Source organism: Epinephelus lanceolatus, chromosome 2, assembly GCF_041903045.1.
Source record: "Epinephelus lanceolatus isolate andai-2023 chromosome 2, ASM4190304v1, whole genome shotgun sequence".
NCBI classification, from domain to species: domain Eukaryota; kingdom Metazoa; phylum Chordata; class Actinopteri; order Perciformes; family Serranidae; genus Epinephelus; species Epinephelus lanceolatus.
The window spans coordinates 43646211-43666055 of NC_135735.1; the positions used below are offsets into that span (position 1 = coordinate 43646211).

At 40.3% G+C, this 19845-nt stretch overlaps 1 protein-coding gene across 5 annotated transcripts in view; it reads right to left on the reverse strand.

Moving 5' to 3' along the window:
• The window catches only part of dpy19l3 (dpy-19 like C-mannosyltransferase 3), a 111141-nt gene that overhangs the window by 43451 nt on the left and 47845 nt on the right, over nucleotides 1–19845 (reverse strand). For 3 of the 5 annotated variants that reach the window (XM_078161869.1, XM_078161870.1, XM_078161867.1), the window contains 7 exons: nucleotides 17723–17824; nucleotides 17216–17289; nucleotides 14055–14213; nucleotides 11581–11712; nucleotides 4952–5063; nucleotides 1485–1541; nucleotides 1073–1155 (listed from right to left, as the gene is read on the reverse strand). In XM_078161869.1, the coding sequence (XP_078017995.1) occupies nucleotides 1073–1155; nucleotides 1485–1541; nucleotides 4952–5063; nucleotides 11581–11712; nucleotides 14055–14213; nucleotides 17216–17289; nucleotides 17723–17824 (719 nt within the window). The remainder of the gene's footprint in view (nucleotides 1–1072; nucleotides 1156–1484; nucleotides 1542–4951; nucleotides 5064–11580; nucleotides 11713–14054; nucleotides 14214–17215; nucleotides 17290–17722; nucleotides 17825–19845) is intronic. The other 2 variants (XM_078161874.1, XM_078161868.1) reach the window with 1 other exon arrangement.

Consider the following 19845-nt stretch of genomic DNA (forward strand, 5'->3'; position numbering starts at 1 on the left):
CATATATTTTTGTATTTAAAAGTAACAAACAGATAAGAAAATAAAATATGTATTTTTATATTATAACTTGTATTAAAATATCAAATATAAGTCATGTCAAAACAACAAAGAAACAGACATGGAAGTTTGTGTTTGACTTTAGGGACCAGTAGATTTTATAAAATATTCTATGCTTAATCATCTCATTATCTAACTGAAGTTTATACCCCATCTACTGTTCTTTAAGCAAATGGAGTTACCATCAAGTGCGAAACCTGATCACATAATAACAGGTGGTTGTACATGCTGGGAGGAATAAATCATTTGGAATGATCTTTGCCATCAGACATGAATGGCCTACTTGATAACTGTAAGTTGGCCTTTAAGTTTAGGCCTATTCACTTATGTTGACACATGTTCAACACAGGTCAGGTGGAGGGTGCTAAAACCAGCTTGGCTCACCTTAATCAGATCATCCAACAATTCAGGTTCAACTCACTTTACTGTGCTCGCCTGAATGAAGTACAACAGAGATAAGTGACGGGAAAAATGGGAGGGCAGACTGCACGTGATGTGATGTGTCCTTGGCCAGACATTGTGGTTGCAGACTTACATGGTATGCACTATAGACTGCTAAGCCCCATGTCTCACATCCAGACACACAGATGTGCAAACACAAAAACACACACACTGCAGCTGCAGTACGGAGTCATTCCAAATCACAGCTCCATCTCTGATCCCAACGCGGTGACGCTCTTGAACGAAAGCCCGGCCACGGAGACCCTGAGGTGGGTGCTGCTCTGCCAACAGCTGGGTCCTTTCCAGCACCCCCGAGTCTTATTCATGGAGACCCATCGGCTCTCATCACTCATCGGCCAGACTCCCCCGCAAACAAGCGCCGATACACATGTATACACACATGCATGCATGCTCTCACACACACATACACACACACACACATACACATACAGACTAATCAAGGACATCAGGCAAAGTGAAACTTGATCTGCGAAAACAAGCTAATCAGATTTGCTTCAATTTGATGTGTGCTCTGGATCTGGGAGTGTGGGTATATGTGTGTGTATGTGTGTACCTAATCCAGGTCATGAGCTCCACAGTGTCTGGATCATAAAACTCCCTCAGTTCTGATAACTCCTCCATCAGCTTAGGCCAGAACTAGAGGGAAACAGACAGAAACAAGTGATGGAAAGCCCTGTGTTAGCGTTCATTAAGGCCACAAAGCAGAGGATCAAACCTGCTATAGCTTAAACAACACATTATTACCTCACTGAAAATAACAGTGTGTGTGTGACTGTATTTTTTACTCTTTGAATGACAAAATAAATTATTTGTTATCATCCAATTGCTTGTTATCATTTTCTTCCACAACTTCCATTTCAGGTATTTTCCTTTTCTCATATCGTTGCCCACAGTTTTTTACAAACGGCTCTGTAATGAGACCAAAAATACAACGATGAACATAACCCACAGAGAAGATGGCATACCTTGTAATACAGGCAAGTGATCATCAACAGTGGAACTGCATATCTGACGAGCCTTAACTGCAAAATGAGAGACAAAAAACAGCTATAATGAAATGAGAGAATCTAATCGAGAAAGTGAGAGAGTCAGACAGAGATACACCTCAAAATGAAGACGAGCACAGAATGAGATAACACAGAGATAACCGACAGACAGAGCAGCACTGCTCACACGGATCGTTTCTTATCTGATCCATGCTGTTGTCATGTTATGACCACACTGACACCTAGTGGCCTCACTGGTAATGTTATCACCAGGCCAGAGCAGAGGCTGAGGATTCAAATGCAGCTGGTCATCAGGCAGTGTAACCATTCACCTTCATGTCACACCAGCGAATCACAGGAAAGAGGTGAATGAGATATTTTCTGATAGCGTCTCACAATGGTGCTGTCAAAGTTAGAGATCAACACCCTGGTTACTGGAGGCTGGTGGTGGACAGAATGTTGGTTGACACTAGTACTGGGTATCAAACCTAAGTACTTTCTGAGCACCAACCAACATGTCAGTATTGACTATAAAAACTGTCAGGTATCAGAAGTTGGCGCTGAATGTTTGCTCAGATTCTTAGTCATGTTTACTTAATTTCTGTTCAGATATTTCCTAATCTAAACAACAACATATTTTACACAGCATTTAATCTAGCAAATGTTCTCACAAGGCTGCTTATGTTTACTCACTGATACTCTAACACAGGGGTCCCCAACCTTTTTAACGACTGAGATTTACCTGAAGAGTAGATAGTTATATGGAGGGCTGCTTTTTTAATATAATCTTCCCAAAAATATTTGCTCAGTTTACTTTTCAATAATGAATATTGAGTATTTAATAGGCCATATATATTAGGCTAATATCTATGTTTACTGATTACTGTTAATGGTTCCTCACAATAATTATTAATAATATTTTACCAAGTGATCATAGGAAAACACACACACACACACACACACACACACGCAAATTTAATGATTAACCTGTTAATTTATCTGTAATTTGAAAGTCAAACAGGATCATATTACTCACATTTGCAAAAGTTTTACAAATTTGAAGTATTTAGAAATGTATCTATTTCAAGGTACAAATTAGGGATGCCCATTAATATCAGCATGTCACTGGTATCTGCTGATGATGACCTTAAAATGATTTGGTCAACATGCTCTTTCTTATTTTGCACAATGACTGAATATTATATGTATTGAAAAGCACTGTATTTCATTTCTCCATCTGCTGGTGGGCCATCACAAACACAGTATGCATGCATAACATGATGTTAATTCCACTACAGCTGACACTTGATGACTAAAATTAGCTGGTTATCAGCCAAATAATTTGTTATATATTGGCATCATCAAAAAATCCAATATCATGTGTCCCTGGAACAAATACAAGACATAGACTTTGAATATCTCTAAACTGATACTATAAAAATGCTTGACTTTGTGTTTCTATATAGTCAGAGATGTCCTGAACTCAAATGTATGTATACATTTTTTTCTAGCAGTGCGAAGGTGAAAGAACAAAGACATTTCTCTCACAATTCAGAAGTATTTTCTTTTCAACTTACGTATGTTCAACAACACGTTTTATACTTTTTATGAATATTATCCAATTAATCTTATTTCCATATATGTATTTTGTAGATACCCTTTGTTAACACCTCAATTTAAAAAAAGGACCTAGTCAGACATCTTTCCACTAACTTTACAAAGTCCATCGGAAGCTCTTGTGTCACTGCCCGATCTGTATCAAAAACCAGATTAGTTCTACACATGTGCAAAGATGGCTTGGGTTAGGCATGGACCTTGAATAGTTCAGATCAGGACACTCTCATAAGCCGCTACGAAAAAATTTTACCTTACTGTTTCATGGTGTGACAATGCTGTGGTTAAGGTCTGGACAGGTTTAGGCACAAAAAGCCCTTGGTTAGGGCTCGTTTTAGGGAAAGATCATGGTATAGGTTCAAATGATCCCTTGGAACAGTCACTTGGAGTTTTCACGAGTCTGAGGTTACCATCTAGACACAATCCTTGATCTAAGCCACTGGAATGCATTTACCATAAATTTCAGTATATGGGTGCACTACAGTTGTAGCGCCATGTGGTTTGACCAAAGAGATGCGAGTGATGGCTGGCTTGAACGCAGTTATTTTTAGAACATGACCTGAGGGCACCTCAGTGGCTCCCTGTGGGCGACCAGGCACTCAGGGGTACTGTGTTAGCTACTCCTGTTAAAACGTGTTTGGTATATTTTCTTTAAAATGAAAGCAAGGTCCTGTAGCTAAATGTGTACATTCCTGAAACTAAGGTACTTAAAAAACAGTACTGATACTGAAACACAGACACAGACATTGTGTTCATATTGAAACAGATGATACCCAGCCCTAGTTATCATTTCATTCCCTTCAGTAACAGATGCTTCCACTGTATCATGGAGACTAAGACATAGTTGGCCAAAACTTGAAATGTGTCTGAAATGAGGCTTAGAAAAGCTGGTCTCTGACTGGAAGGCTGCTCAATCCAATCCAGATGGGACCAGACGGAATCTGGTTAACAAACTGAGAAAGAACAAAAAAAAATCAATTTCCAGCTGCTCAAAAACATTTGTATAAAGTGTACTTGAACAATAAATGTTTCACTATGGCTACCCAGTTGTCAGCAGCATGGGGCTGTGATTGAACTGGTGGTTGAAAAGTAGGCACCTAAGATTAGTGTCACCAAATCAGTATCTGACTGAATGTCTCCCCTTCTGTTCCTGGGTTATGACATGGAATAATAGACGGCTAAGTGTTTTTGCAGAAAAATCACAATGTCACAGTGAAGTTGACCTTGAACCTTTTGAATATAAAATGTCATCGCTTTATCATTTTATTCTATCAGAAATTTGTATGACGTTTTGTTATAATTGGCGTACAAACTCTTGAGTTATGGCCAAAATCATGTTTTGTCAGGTCACAGTGACCTTAACCTTTGGCCATGAATTCTACTCAATTCATCATTGAGCATAAGTGAAAGTTTGTGCCAAATCTGACGAAATTCCCTCCAGGCCTTGTTGAGATATTGTGCTCCCAAGAATGAGACGGACATGAGGTCACAGGGACTTTGACCTTCACCACCAAAATCTTATCAATTCATCATTGAGTCTAAGTGTGCCACAATTGAAGAAATGCCCTCAAGGCGTTCTTGATATATCGCATTCACAAGGATGGGACGGACGGACGGACAGACAACCTGAAAACTTAATGCTGTCACTGGTGCGGAGGCATACGAATACTGATTAGTGCAGCTTTAAAAGTAAATGTGTGTTATTAAAAAACTACTATCCTGTAGAGTGAACATCGTTTTTTAAGTCAAATATCAATCTTTTCATGTCAAAGAAAAAGAAAATAGTGGAGCAGATGTTTGGAGCTGGAAGTGCAGCTGTTGGGAGCTCTTACCAGAACTTTAGTGTTGCAGCTGAGAGTGTTGAGAAGCAGAGTCCACAGTTCCTTCCCACACACACCATAGGCCGCGACTGCACACATATGGCCAGTCCATATATATTTCATCCTGGGTAAATAGTGGGTGACAGAGACAATATCAAGCAACGTTGGGTGTTAAAGATTTTTTTAAATGTGGTTAAATTTACACTTACTATAAACTTTCTGTGCAAGTAAAGTAGCAAATTAATGTTATTCCAGTGTGTATCTTATGATGGTGTGTGTGTGTGTGTGTGTGTGTGTGTGTGTGTGTGTGTGCGTGCATGCCGGTATCATTCTTGATGATAAAAGGACAGATTGATTATACAGCAGGTGAAAATGCTGCTCTTTAATAACGATGCCTGGACTTAAGGATGTTCCCTCAAGCCTGTAAAGAACATTAAAGTCAAACAGAACAACCAAACTGTCTTTAGCTGAGCGGATGACTTAATGAAACGGTTCCAATGTGGTTAAACTTAATTTGGTGTATAAAACACAGCATTATTACTTAAGTTCTGCTTCAAAGCACATAAATATGTGTTCTAAACAAATGAGAAAAAGATTAAAAGACAGAGAAGACTGAGGGAATGAAATGAGCTGAAAAACTGTTGACAGGTACAGAGATGGAGCCGTGCGAGAGAGAGGAGGCATAAAGAAGTGCAGCCTCACGGAAATAAATCTCGGTACTTTTTAATGCAAAGGAGCTGTCTGACAGAAACGAATGGCTCTCTGCACTTTTGGCCTTTCGCTCTTCATCAGCATTTTAGAGAAATTGCTGAAATCAAATGTGTCAGTTTCTGCACTACCTGGCTGCTGCTGTATTAAGAGCTTTCAGATTTGTCTCCTTTTGTGCATTTGTACATGTACAATGTGCATTAAAAATACCATTTAAAATCCTGCCCACCACATATACTCCAATTACCACAAGAACACAGTGTGCTACTTACGTGAACCTTTGTAAACCTGCATCACCATGTTGCTATGAGTAAACCAAATACGAGAATATTCCCTTTTTCTCTTTGACTGAATAATTGCAGGTTTCTTTTAATACCGGAAAAAGAAGTGATGATTCCAACTGTAATCTCTTTGCTTTTCTTGACAGTCGTCACAAAGAGCCTAAAGTTAAAAGGCAATTATACTTTTGCAATAATGAATCATGGATGTCAAGCATGGCAGCCTGTGTGTGCAGCTTGAAATGTGCTCAACCAAGCAATGTACTGATGATGCTGGCAACAAATACCATTTGACAATTGCACATTAAAGCTGGGAATCAGGCCTGGGAGGGTTGCAGTGCTTAAAATTATAGATGTGAAATGGAAAAAACTGCATGGCACACAGTTGTGTAACCCTGTACAGCTAATAATGAAGCATTGTGCAAAATTGGTACTGTAGCTGTACCAGTACAGGATATAACATAATTTGGTCGTGATAAACACCAGCAGGGGCCTCCTCACCTACAAAACCAGCCATCTGCATGCATTTTTCTATTTATAATTCATGATGTCATTGAAATAGTTTCAGCCAAAATTACTTGTAATGTTTGTATCCCGTACTTTCTTTTTTTTTTAAAGATATTTTTTGGGGCATTTTTAGCCTTTATTTGATAGGACAGACAAGTGTGAAAGGGGGAGAGAGAGAGAGGGAGTGACATGCAGCAAAGGGCCACAGGCTGGAGTCAAACCTGGGCCGCTGCAGCAACAGCCTTCTACATGGGGCGCCTGCTCTACCACTAAGCCACCGACGCCCCGTGTATCCTGTACTTTCAACCACAAGGCTTTGCAAAAAATAAATAAAATAAAATTTAAAAAAAATTCTGTAACAACATTCATGATAATAGTTGCACATCTTTACGGAATTGACTGACCGTTATTCAGTGAGCAACATCATCCCCAGAAATAGGGTCTAAAAAAAAAACTACTAATGAGTGACTCATTAGCCTGACTACTGAAAATACCCATTCTGACTACAGATATTAATGAGTTCACAAATTTTAAGAGTGACTTAACACTGGGTTAAAGAACAGTGTTTGCTATGGTCTCTGGGGAAAAGCTTCAAGACAGTTTCGCCTCTGATTAGAGATAGGGATCACAGAGTAACTCACTATACTATATGTTGCTGTGTGCTATCACGATTCAGCGATTCTGTGATACTTGATATATTGCAAGACAACCATCTACAATGCATCATAATGTCTGTGTAACTGAAGACGAAGAAAAAATATCCCTACAACTGTTCTGATGATATACTGTTTAAAGGACGAAAAAGGAAGCTTTGCTCTTAACGCTGTATTCATTGTGGGCTGAGGTACAGTTCAGGCAGCGTTAACCGTTTTCTCCATAATGAGATCAGAACGAAGACGAATCAGGTAGCTACGCATATTTGTTGTTTTGCCCATGTAATTTACTTTCACAAGACAGTTCTTGCATATCCTGTGGACTTCACTGATTTTGTTTGTCCCATCTGTGTTGTAAAAGCCCAAGTGGGCCCAGTCTTAAATTCTGAAAGATGACGATGCCTCTCTGATTTGTTTTCCACTGCTGTTTGCACTGTCCGCCATTTTCCTCCTGCGAGTTTCTTCTTCAACGCATGTCAACTTTACCCCCATTTGTTTGATAAGTAGTACCACAAGGAGTCTTGAAGTCATGACTCTGGTAAGTCAAACTGGCAGAAGACTCCATTTAGAGCGCCTGCATGTTCTTGTGAAGATATCAATATTTGGCACCAGTGTATCGATAATATATCACAAGAGAAAGTATTACGATACATTCCTATGTCAATATTTTTATCCCAACCATACCTGTGACCACGTTCAACAACTAACGCTGGGTTGGGTGTGGTCCAAAATGTGCTTTGTGGCACTTATAACCACATCCAACAATGATGCTAATGAGTCCTGGAGTATACCTTTACTTCACTCCAGCAAGAGGTTGAACCACTAGAGGTCAACATAAACAAGATTTTCAGATGCGGGGTAGTTACTCTTTAAACACATGCAAATGCATGACAACCAAACTAGACAATATCAAAACACTAAAAAAATGTTTAATAATGAATGATTAATGTTTAATAACAAAAAATAACATTCTGAGGTAAGAAACAGGCTGTACATCAAACAGAAAGCCTGCACTGAGTGGAAAATTGAGGCAGCTGTTGCAGAGGTTGAGGCCAGTCAGCTGAGATTGTTTGGTGGTCATAGTTCTGGTGTGACCAACAAGAGCAAATTTGTCGGGAGCCAGCATGTCACAGTAGCAGTAAAATCTGCCAGCTCAGGGAGATGAAACATTTTGGGCATTAAAAAATAAAAAAAGTAGCTGGATATGAAAGTCGACCGCAAGAAAGGTGTTTCTGTTCAGTGGTAAAGCCTCAGTGCCAGCAGTGGTGTCAGAACTCTCACCCCACAGCCAGAGTCTGGCGTCTATAGCTGGAGCCCCAGCGGTGGTGCTGTTCCACAGAGGGAACCTGCCAATGGATGATGCAGTTAGGTGAACCACAGAAACAGGCCGTGGTGTTTGTGTGTGCCAACAAGAGAGAGAAGCAACATAAAGCAGGAGAGGAATATGAGAGGGAAGGCTAATGGGGCTAATTGTCGGGAAAAAAAGCAATACACAGGGTGAAGTATTCTACAGTAGACAGTGCCATGTGTACTTTTTTCTGCCTCTGATTAAAGTTAAATAAACAGCAATTTAATTTTGACTTTCCAACTTGGCATGTGAAGTGGCCTCAGCGTTCTCCCAGCCCAATTTCGTGTGTAGGTTTATAAATGATCTCATAAGGGTGCTTACATACAGTCCAGAAGTTTCGTTGACTGCTTGCCAAACCCCTCCCCCCACCAAGTAACTGTAACTAGGCACAGCAGGCCCATCAACCTTTGGATTCCTCCACATGCATGGGGCTGTAGTAAGCAGTTGGAGGAGGGCATCTTTTTCCAGCCTTTCCAAAACCAAGTGCATGCATTTACCTTAGGTCTGTACAGCCATGCTTTGTCTTTAAATACGTTTGCAAACAAGTCATTCTACTTTCAATTTTCTTGAGTTACCAGTGTTGAGGGTGCTGCTGTTGGTTGCTGCTGCTCGAGGAATATATTCTCAGTCTGGAGAAAAGATGTGCTCACTAAAGCAGCGCTCTTAAATACAAGTAGTGGGTTAGAATGTACCAAGTGGCCACCACATCATGGGGAATGGGACTCATAATTTCTTTGGATATTAGATTGTTGGTGCTTTCGTTTTGGATAAATACATTAACATTTATATCAACAGACTAGTTGCCCAGTTTTGTTTAGCTTGTGGCAGTGTCTTTGTGTTAACCCCTTTATTTCAAAAATGTTCTCATCAGCCATTATAACTTCGCTAACTTCCGCCCCTGGATGCAGATTGACCAATCATAGCGAACCATCGGGCCAGCTCAGACCAGGGTCCGACAACAACACAGCAGTGCTCTATAGACTCTCATGCAGTCATTTCAAATTTTCTTCATTTTCAACCTGGTTGTCCCTGGGGCGTGTGTATTAATGACATTCCTTAACTAGAGAGGTTCGAAGGAGATGAACATTTCTTCCCCATTTCAAATCCTAAATCAAATCCTGAAAAGTGTAGGGTTACCTAGATAGCTAGCTAGCGAAGCTATAGCCTACTGACTGTATACACATGCTACTTCTGCTTTTTAACAATTGTAACACTGAATTAAGACCTAACCTGCTCTACAGGGACCAGTGAGGGGAGGCAGGGAAACTTTGCTGATATTTAACCAGCTGTGTGTCATCACAGTGCGTGCAGAGGAGTGGTGTTTGGCTTCCCTAGGAGCTTCCTGCCTGTCTGGCAGCGTAGGTCCCGGTGGCACAGGAGGGAAGCCAAACACCATTTATCTGCACACACTGTGATGCCATACAGCTGGTTCAATATTAGCAAAGTTTCCCTTTATATCTATTGTCTTCTGTCTTGAGGTTCACTTTTACACTGTCATCTGTAGCCTACAGTTCGGCTTTAGCTTCTAACTATCTTCATCTTTTTAACCTGTGTTGTGGTAACACAACGCTACTTCCAAAGTCAAGGTGAAGCCACAGCCAACATAACCTATGATAGACTTACATTTGCCAAATACATTGATTAGTTCTCATTCTAAAACACACTTTTGTTAAAAGTGAAAAGATACTGTTAAAAAGAACAGGTCTGTTAGCTAAGCTCAGACAGCGTTATGTTAGAGCAAAAGGAGTCTGATCTTACAGTTTTCCTTATGATACTTAAATTACCAGAACTTAAAAGCCTTCTATTCTTTAGCCTCAGTCTTCTAGCATGATACATGTAGCCATCAAGTGCATATCTACCATAAGACCCGTTTCACTTCTTGTCGAGTCAACCAGAGACAACTGACTATGGCAGCTAATGTTATCTTTTAAACTACCTACAGCTGATAAAATTTGCTTGTGACATTTAACCTACAAAATCAACCATCCCAGTAGAACTTAGATACTATCTTAAGTTAGCCTGAAATCAAGGACCAATTATTTTAAAAATTACTACTATTACTATTATTATTTATCATAAATCTGCCACCATTATTGTGAACTGCATGTGCAATCTTGATAGATGTAGCAACAGTAACCAAGAGGGATGAGGCTTAGTCAGTGGTCAGTTATGTTCTTGTGTTGTCTTGAGTGGTGCACATTACTACAAGCACTGACGCATGCGAGTCTGAAGTTTCAGGGTGTCACTCATACAGTTGTCAGTGGTCCAACTGTATCAGTTCTTTCTATTCCTGCTGTGTGATGACACTATCAAAGCCTTTTCTCATATGAACTTGTGGCACGCAATGGGAGATTGTCAGTGTCAAAAGCATTCCAACCAACTAAACATACTCAGTTTGGTTTCGGTGAGGAATGCAGGAGGCAGGACATGACACAAAAAGTATGATGTGGAAATTGCAGTGATTTTAAGTAGCTGGTTTGTAATGTGGTCATAAACAACCAAGTCTCTTGGCGTTCTTTGAATTTGACAATTTCAGCTTTGGCTTTGACCAACATCTTGTCACCTCTTCAGTTTGACATTTTTGTTGGCGTCATAGTGTAAATGACCCTTTCTTCACCCTTGGATGTTTGTTTTCTTTGAGTTTTGCGGCAGTGGCATGGTCATCCATGCATCTGCTGGCTCACTTTTAATTCTATCGACTGTGCTCTCGTCACACATGGGCTCAGTGACACATTTCACAGACTTTGTACAAGCAAGCTGGCAGGGTAAAGTCTGTTTAATGCCTGGTCCATCTGATTTGGACACTTGCATACAGTTGCTCCAGTTAATGTCTAGATAAGCTCAGGGATGCAGTATGTGTGAAAGACGCTTCAGACACAAGCCACTATGGGATGGTGCTTGGCATGGAGGGCTGATCAAGGCTAAAGTGGACCACTCAGACACTTGGTGAAAAGCTTTTGAGAGGCACTTTCCAGGATTCCCGCATCTGCTCATGAGCATGCACAATCAAGAATCAAGCCGTCAAGTAGAAAAGTACATTTCAAGAGTCCCTGTCTGGGAATTAATCCAATGTGACTACTATAGAATGTGTGTCAATCCAGATATCTGCTTGTAAATGATCCTGCAACTACATGATCATGAGCTCACCTCATAGTGCTGAAAGCCAGGAGGCCATAGAACAGTGTATGCAACAGATTATAGGCCACATCTGGACGGAGAGCCACCACTCGCCCCTCTCCGGCTCCTTTCCTCTCCTCAGCTGAACCTCCTTTAGGTCTGCTGAGAAACGAAAAAGGCAGCGAGACAAAAGACAACAGTGATACATAAAACATTACAGCCAGACGCTTGAGAAGAGAGGCAGAAGGGTAGGTGGGTGGAATTGATATTATACAGATTATTCAGATTTCAGTAGCTGTTATTCAGATTTCATTAGCTGTTTGCGCACAAGGAGACACGCAATAATGCACACCCACGACCGTTTGTGTCTGCAGGAGTCAGCAAGCAGACAAATAGAAAAAAGGCCCGAGGGCAATGATGTCACTCCCACAATTTGGCCTCCCGTACTGAATCAGACGGACTCTGGCTTCAATTTGAATACAAATCCAATCTGTCTCTTCCTTCTACGTGAGGTGGGGTAAACTGGATTAAATTAAGTCCTGAATTGGCAAATAGCCCTTTGTTCCATGAGGTTAGTATTCTAGCCCTCCAACAGCAGAGGGCGAGTTGATATGCTAATGTGATTAGTTCAATGCGGCCCCTCACCTTGCACCACAGGCAAATGAAGCTTTGAAAGGCAGCTGGTAGAATATTCTGTTTTCCAGAGCATGAAGCAATAATGCTATTACTAAATCTGCAGTGATGTGCAGCAGAGACACAAGTGACTACCACTGGGTTTCTGACTTACGATAAAAAAACTATACCAACAAACATAAAGGGGATGTCAGAGACTGCACTGTAGATAACACCGTGTTATGGGTTAATCTTATTGAATGGTCCATAAAAGGTTGCCATATGTAATAGAGTATATCAACCTTTGCTCCAAGTGAAAATTTATTTTTTCTAATTCTAATAGTGTGTGTGTTTCATCACATCTTTCAGCAAAGCTCAGTGGGCTGGTGGTTTTTACTGTTTCCAGTTCAACAAAATTAGCTGCTTTCATTTAAACACTGCCAGGACTGGGTCTGAATTGAGTCGCTTCTGTAAAACCTTGGACAGAGTTTGTATTTTTAGTCAAATACCTTTGGCAGTTCAAAAACACGTGCTATTCAGTTCACACTAGAACTGAGCCCAGTGTGAGAAAGAGTCATAAAAGTGACTATTTTGGTAATGGTTCTCTTCCTTCTTGGTTTTTCCTTAACTGTAGATGACAACTACAGAATTCTGATCTTAATCATATCTAACGACCAAAACCTTTTCAGATGGAGATCCCTGAATGGAAATCTAATGAAATGGGGGTCCATGACTTAATGTGTCAACATTGTGTTATCAGTTTAGGGGTTCCTAACCACTTTATTATTGAAGCTGGTCCACATCAACCACAGGATGGATGTACTGTAGAAAACAACTTGGAGTGATTGAATGTATTTGAACAATTTGCATGTTAGTTCATTAATTCCATTTTTTTTTTTTATAGTAACATCTATTGTCACTGTGTCAAAGTCGGTTAAAGGGAAATGGTTATGTTACCACAGTATTCTCAAAATAACATTTCAACCCTAGAATATGTTAAACTTGCATACATATACATATTAATAACTTTAAGGTAGATATGACGAACTTGTTAGCATTTAGTTACACCACAGACATGGAGCAAACTTAACAGTATTTTTATTATTGTATTCGTCCACCTGATGAAGGTAAGGCCAATGTTTACTATCCTATTAGCTATGTTTTGGTCTACACCAACTCCTGAGGGAATTATCTTTTGCTCTTTGGCTGATAAATGCACCACTATGTCCAGCAGGTAGTTACTATCTTCTATCAAATCTTTTTCACTGTCTACTGCATCAGGAAATTACACTGATAATAAGGGTGAGACCAAAACAGTATGAGCTGAAAGGTGCTTTTCCACTTCCGCATACAAGTAGTCTGATTTAAAATATTTTGGTGCAATAGAGTGCAGACCTTCATTGAAGCCTTATACCAATCTGGTTAGCTATTACTTGAGGTCAACATTGTACTGTTGTTGTAGTCATTGTTTGGTCTGATTGTTGTGCTATAACAGAAAAGTCATAGGGTCACCAAAAATCAATAGGTTGCTTTCTGTTTGAAGGGTAAATGCCCATACTTAAAAAACTTCAGACCAAACTGGTCATTAGCTTTCAGTCTACGTTGTTCACAGAGAAACAAACAGAAGGACAGGTGGAGGAGATTGCTCAACTGCCACCTGATAATTTACATCAACAGAGTGGAAGAGTAAGAGAAAACTTGGAAATTCTACTTTCAACTATCTGATTCATTTAAACATTATGGGTATATTGCCATGCACAGCCCCCCCCCCCCCACCACCACCACTACCACCACCCCCCAAAGTAGAGCTGCCAAATGCTTCTTTTCATGTGACATCAGTGAGTTTCAAGAGTTGCACAAGGACACCTTCTGCCTCTCCAGCCATCACCTACCTCAGGTTCTGCAGTGCAGCCACTGCCAACATGCCACTGAGCAGCAGCAGCGAGAGGATGTATGGGTATAGCAGCAGGGTACCAGCCAGGCGCTCCAGTGTGTCGAGGGGCAGCAGGCCAAAGGCCTCCTCACACAGATACAGACTGGCATCAAAATCCCTGTAGAAGGGGAGGTGAAACAAATGAAGAGAGAGGAGGGAGATGACACGAGGGAGGAATAGAGCAAGGGGGGAGATGGACATAAAAGATATGAAGATGACACAGTGAGGAGGGAGCAAACTTGTTAGCAACTGAAACAGTCTATGGAATAGTATTTGATGCTTAACATTTATTGCTGAGGTGCTCACTTGTCTATAAATCAGTGTGTGGAAGATTATGTTTTGGTTATTCTGTTGATAAAGCTTAGGTTTCTGTTAATTGCACTCATGCTACAATAACTACCCAGGACCTTGCTCCGTAAATGAGGCTTAACTAATCTAGACTAACATGTAGTTTATAGGCTAAAATGATTGTGTTCTCATGCAACTAATTTGGTTCTATGGATGTAGTTAGCGAATCAATTTGTTAATAAGGTTAATTTGATAACAGTGCAATTTTATTTTGAAATAAAGGCAACATGAGCAGAGCTGAAACCAAGATCAACAGTAATATGAAGTAAATATGGCACATGCACTTATATATAGAGGTGAAAGAAAATATCAATTTACTTGAGTATCACAATAATATGTTTTCTAATACTTTATCGATTCTCAAAAACACTTAGCGATTTTTGTTTAATAGTCCATATGCAAAGATTTGTCAGTGTTTCATTTTCTGTTGTGTTTTAACTTCTAACCGCTAGATCCTCCAGTGTTGTTATCTATCTTCAGTCATTTGACTCTTCTACTCTTTTCAACTCTTAACAACATCACTAGTGTACACACAAAGGACATGGGCCTATGAAACAGGCAGTGTAAAAACATCGCAACAGGCAGAGTTTAAAATCACACTATATCACCTCACAACCAGTATCTTAATATATCACAGTTTATATAGACACTGTGTCATGATCCATATCGTATCGCAAGATTTTTGCCAATGCACAGCCCTTGAGTTCTCAACAAACCAAAAAATTACAACCCGAATCGAACCAAGCCGGTGAGTTGAAGCCTGAAATCTGCTCGTCTGAGATCATCACATAAAATGCTGAGCCCAAGCCCAACCAAGCCTGACCCCTCCAAAAACACTTTTCGGCTTCTGACACTGGGACACACCGGCTGTGTGGTGGTGCAAGCTATGCTCCTCTCCAGTGGGAAAAGGAACCAGCTAATTGGATCACTGACTCTCCACACTGTATTTCCCCACCAAAGAAGCTCCCTGCTTCGTCCTGGAGGAAGGACAGAGCACCCTGCACCGAGTCTGGCTCTCCTTCTCCCCCTGCCTGCAGGCCAGACATGATATTAATCAACCTATCAATCAATCAATCAATCAATCAATCAATATTAAAATTCTATTATATTTTTTGGATTTACATTTTAAATAAATAATAATTACATTAATTAAGCGCAGACTGCTCACTTCTTTAATATTTTCTATTTATGTATTACAAAAAAGTTGGGGTTTTTTGTTTTTCTTTTTTTCAAGAGCCCGAGCCCTGCCCGACCTGACCAATCAGTGGACATTTTCATCCCAAACCCGATCCAACCTGTCGGGCTTTCAGAGACCCGTCAGGCTTGGGTTCAGACTGAGAACCCTTCACAGCCCCTCACTAATATGAGGAAGGTATTTAGGGAAGCCACCCTACATGCACCAGATAAAGAAACTATGTGGCTGTCAAATAAATATAGTGGAGTAAAAAGTACAATATATGCCTCTGAAATGTAGTGGAGTGAAAGTAGAGGGCACAGAAGCATACAATGGAAAAACTCAAGTTAAGTGCAAATACCAAGTTAAATACTTGAGTAAATGCACCTTGTTACTTTTAACTACTAGTTCATATATGAAGTTTACCCTATGAGTCATAATCCAGCTGACAGCAGGCTTGGACTGAGGATCTGTTGCTCTTAACAACAACTCCAGATCATGTTCAGGACAGCTTTGAAGCACTAAAAAATCCTGGCTCTGTCCAATCATCCACAATTTAATAAAGATAAGTTACTTATCCATATACGAAAAAACACAAAAAAAAAAAAACAAAAAAAAAAAACAATTCTTCCAACTACTACTACAAACTAACTGGAAACAGCAATAACAAATCATTCAGGAACTGAAGAGACACTGATGCGAATTAATGACATGTTCATGTTTCAGAACAAATTGTGTTCTGTCAGGTTGACAGAAAAACCTAGATGTGCACTATAATATAGAAAATGTTTTCAAATAAACTCTATCTGTGATCTCAATATGGTATAAAATTACAATAGAAACTTGTGTTTTTTCATAATGTAAGGCCTGGGACAATATGAAAATTTCATGCCACAATTATCCTGACCAAAATATTCACAATATTATCCCTTTAATCATTAAAATGGCACTAAAACATACTGAAATCGTTTTGCCTTACATTTTGCCTCAAGTTGTGCTTTTTATTGCAATCCATGAAAAAATCGTATACTGTCCCATCCCTAGAATTGAGATTTTACAAAACTCCAGGCATATGAAACAGAAACCGTTAGAGCAAAGAAATCAGTATCAGCAAGTGAGAGAAACCAGAACAGAGGGAGAGGCAGAGATAGAGCGGAGAGTAAGCATTGCATTTTCCAGCCTCCTGAATAATTGAAGGGCAAGTTGTGTGGCGTTGGGTTGTGAGCTGTGTTATCTGCCACCCTGGAGCAGCTATCCAGTGGCTGAGCTGCTCAACACACACACACTGTCTCTGATCGATGAGAGGCCTGATGGCGTTACCCCGACATCTATTATTCACACACACTAACACTCCAGGTGCTACAATACTGGTGCTTAGTGAGTAATACAGTCAAGCTGGATCAAGTCAAGAGGTGTAAGGGTGCAGTCTGTGCAGACTCTATGTATGCAACACTGTGTGGGAGCACATCCTTATGGCAAAGTATGGATTCATGACAGTAAACTTTTCAAGAACACATGAATCTGTTTGTGTGTGTGTGTGTGTGTGTGTGTGTGTGTGTGTGTGTGTGTACAGCATGTATGCATCTGTGTGTTCATACCTTGTTGGCCCCAAGGCAAACTTTGACTTGATGAATTTAAAGATGTGTTCATCTGATCTGAGCTGAAGTGCTTTCTGAAAACACACACACACACACACACACACACACACACACACACACACACAGATAAGGTCACCTTGTCAGGGCTAAAGATCAGCATGCTGAGAGTATAAATAAGTAACCTAAGCTGAGATCATATGGTGAGCTTACATCATACCTACGAGTTTTAGATATAAATGAGGAGGAGAGGAGGGCTGCCATAGAGGGAGGTAGGAGACTGTGATGAAACAGGGAAATGAAGAGGTAATGAAGAAGCACTAAGACAGAAAAGAGACAAGCAGATGAAGGAGAGAAGGGGACGAAGAGAGATGAGCAGTACAGAGTACAAAACAAAACACTACAATAAAAGACCAGAGCAGACAGACAAGAAGAGAATATGTTGGAAATAGGAAGTGCAAGGAGGAGTGAGGAAGGATCAGAGCAAGGGAAGAAAAAGAAGAGGAGCACCTTGGCCAGGTAGTTGATGGTGACGGTGAGGAGGAGAACCATAGCACTGTGGAGAAGCAGTTTGCCCAGACGAACCAGCAGGCCTCCTGTCTTCAGACTAGACTGTATGAGCAGACAGCAACAACATATTTGTCAATACATGCAGTTTTTCTTCTCAATGCAATTTTGCATTTAGAAATTTGAAGAAAGCAGACACATACATCTTCACTTGTACACACTTTACGTTAGATACATGTATCTCTTCATCAATGTAGACATTAAATGTCAACACTGTCTGGCATGGCCGACATCATATTTTCAGATCATTCACATATTAACTCAGAGGTGAGACAAGGTAATTGCTCTGCAAGTCACTGGTAAGTTTCAAGTCTTGGCATAAAGTTCCACCTCAGATTCAAGACCAACAAGTCTCAAGTCAAGTCCAACAACTAAACTTTTTTCTGAGTCCTAAACAAGTCATTATGTGCTGTACAGTACAGGCCACAAAATTGTAGCATGGGTATATAAGTATACAGTAAGCCCATTGTAGACTATTTGAATACCATCAGCACAGACACCCAAGATTAATGTCACCAATTCAGTATCTGACCAAATGTCACCCCTTCTGTTCCTGAGATATGATGCTGAGTAATGGCCAGCAAAGTGCTTTATGCAGAAAATTGCGATGTGATGTCTTTAACCTTTTGCGTATAAATTGTCATCAATTCACTATTGTATGCTATTAGACATTTGTGCAACGTTTTGTCATAAATTTGCATATGAATTATTGAGTTATGGCCAAAAAAGTCACACTGACCTTGACCTTTGACCTTCAATCACCAAATTCTCATTATATTCTTCAGTCTAAGTGAATGTCTGTATCAAATTTGGAGAGATCCACTCAAGGTGTTCTTAAAGGGGAACTAATGTTTTTTTCAACCTGGGCCCTATTTTCCAATCTACTTTTGTCTAAATGAGTGATAGGATGTTCAATATTTGACATTTCTCCAGTACGAAGCTAGGGCTGACCTGCCTGCAGCCCGTGAGCACGCGCTATATTAAGTAATAGGGCACTCAGACAGCGTCAAACTTCAAAATACGTCCACTAAAAGTGCATTTTTTTTTCACACAGATAGGCTTGGATTGTTAGTATAATTATCCGACAACATAATGGAAAGGAGAAATGAATATCTGTGTTTACCTTTTAGCTGGATTCAGACATGTTCCTCTGCCTGTTGCTGCTCCCTCTCTCTCCTTGTCCACTCTTCAATTTCAATGAGCTCTGCATCCGTGTACGTCCGTGTACTACGTGTTCAAATAAATACGGGTGGTCATCAAATTCAAATGGCTAATCCAGATCCAGTTGGTCAAAAATTCAGGTAAAAATTCAGCCATGACTACTCCAAACAAAGTAACTCCTCGCGTTTATAAGGTCACTCCAGTGGTAACTTCCTGCAACAACTCAAATCTCGCGAGACGTGAGATTTCAGAGCCAGACTTTCACTCTCTGAGTGAGTGTTTTGACTTGCCATGACAAACACGTACGAACTTTTACCCGATTTTGGCCCACTGGATCTGGATGAGCCATTTGAATTTGATGGCCGCCCATATTTATTTGAACACGGAGTACACGGATGTACACGGACCCAGGGCTCATTGAAATTGAAGAGTGGACGAGGAGAGAGAGGGAGCAGCAACAGGCAGAGGAACATGTCCGAACCCAGCTAAAAGGTAAACTCAGACATTCATTTCTCCTTTTCCTTTCCGAGCCTATCTGTGTGATAAAAATGCATTTTTAGTGGACGTATTTTGACGTTATTTGACGCTGTCTGAGTGCCGTATTACTTAATATAGCGCACGCTCACAGGCTGCAGGCAGGTCAGCCCTAGCTTCGTACTGGAGAAATGTCAAATATTGAACATCCTATCACTCATTTAGACAAAAGTAGATTGGAAAATAGGGCCCAGGATGAAAAAACATTAGTTCCCCTTTAAGAGACCTTTAAGGACTGTCTCACACATGCAGCGCAAAGCTGCAGGTGCTCCAGCGGACTGATTTTTGGGTAGCATATATTACATATTTGTTGCACTGTAAAGCCCTGGGTTGGATAGAATTTTAACAAATCAGAATGTAACATAAAATGC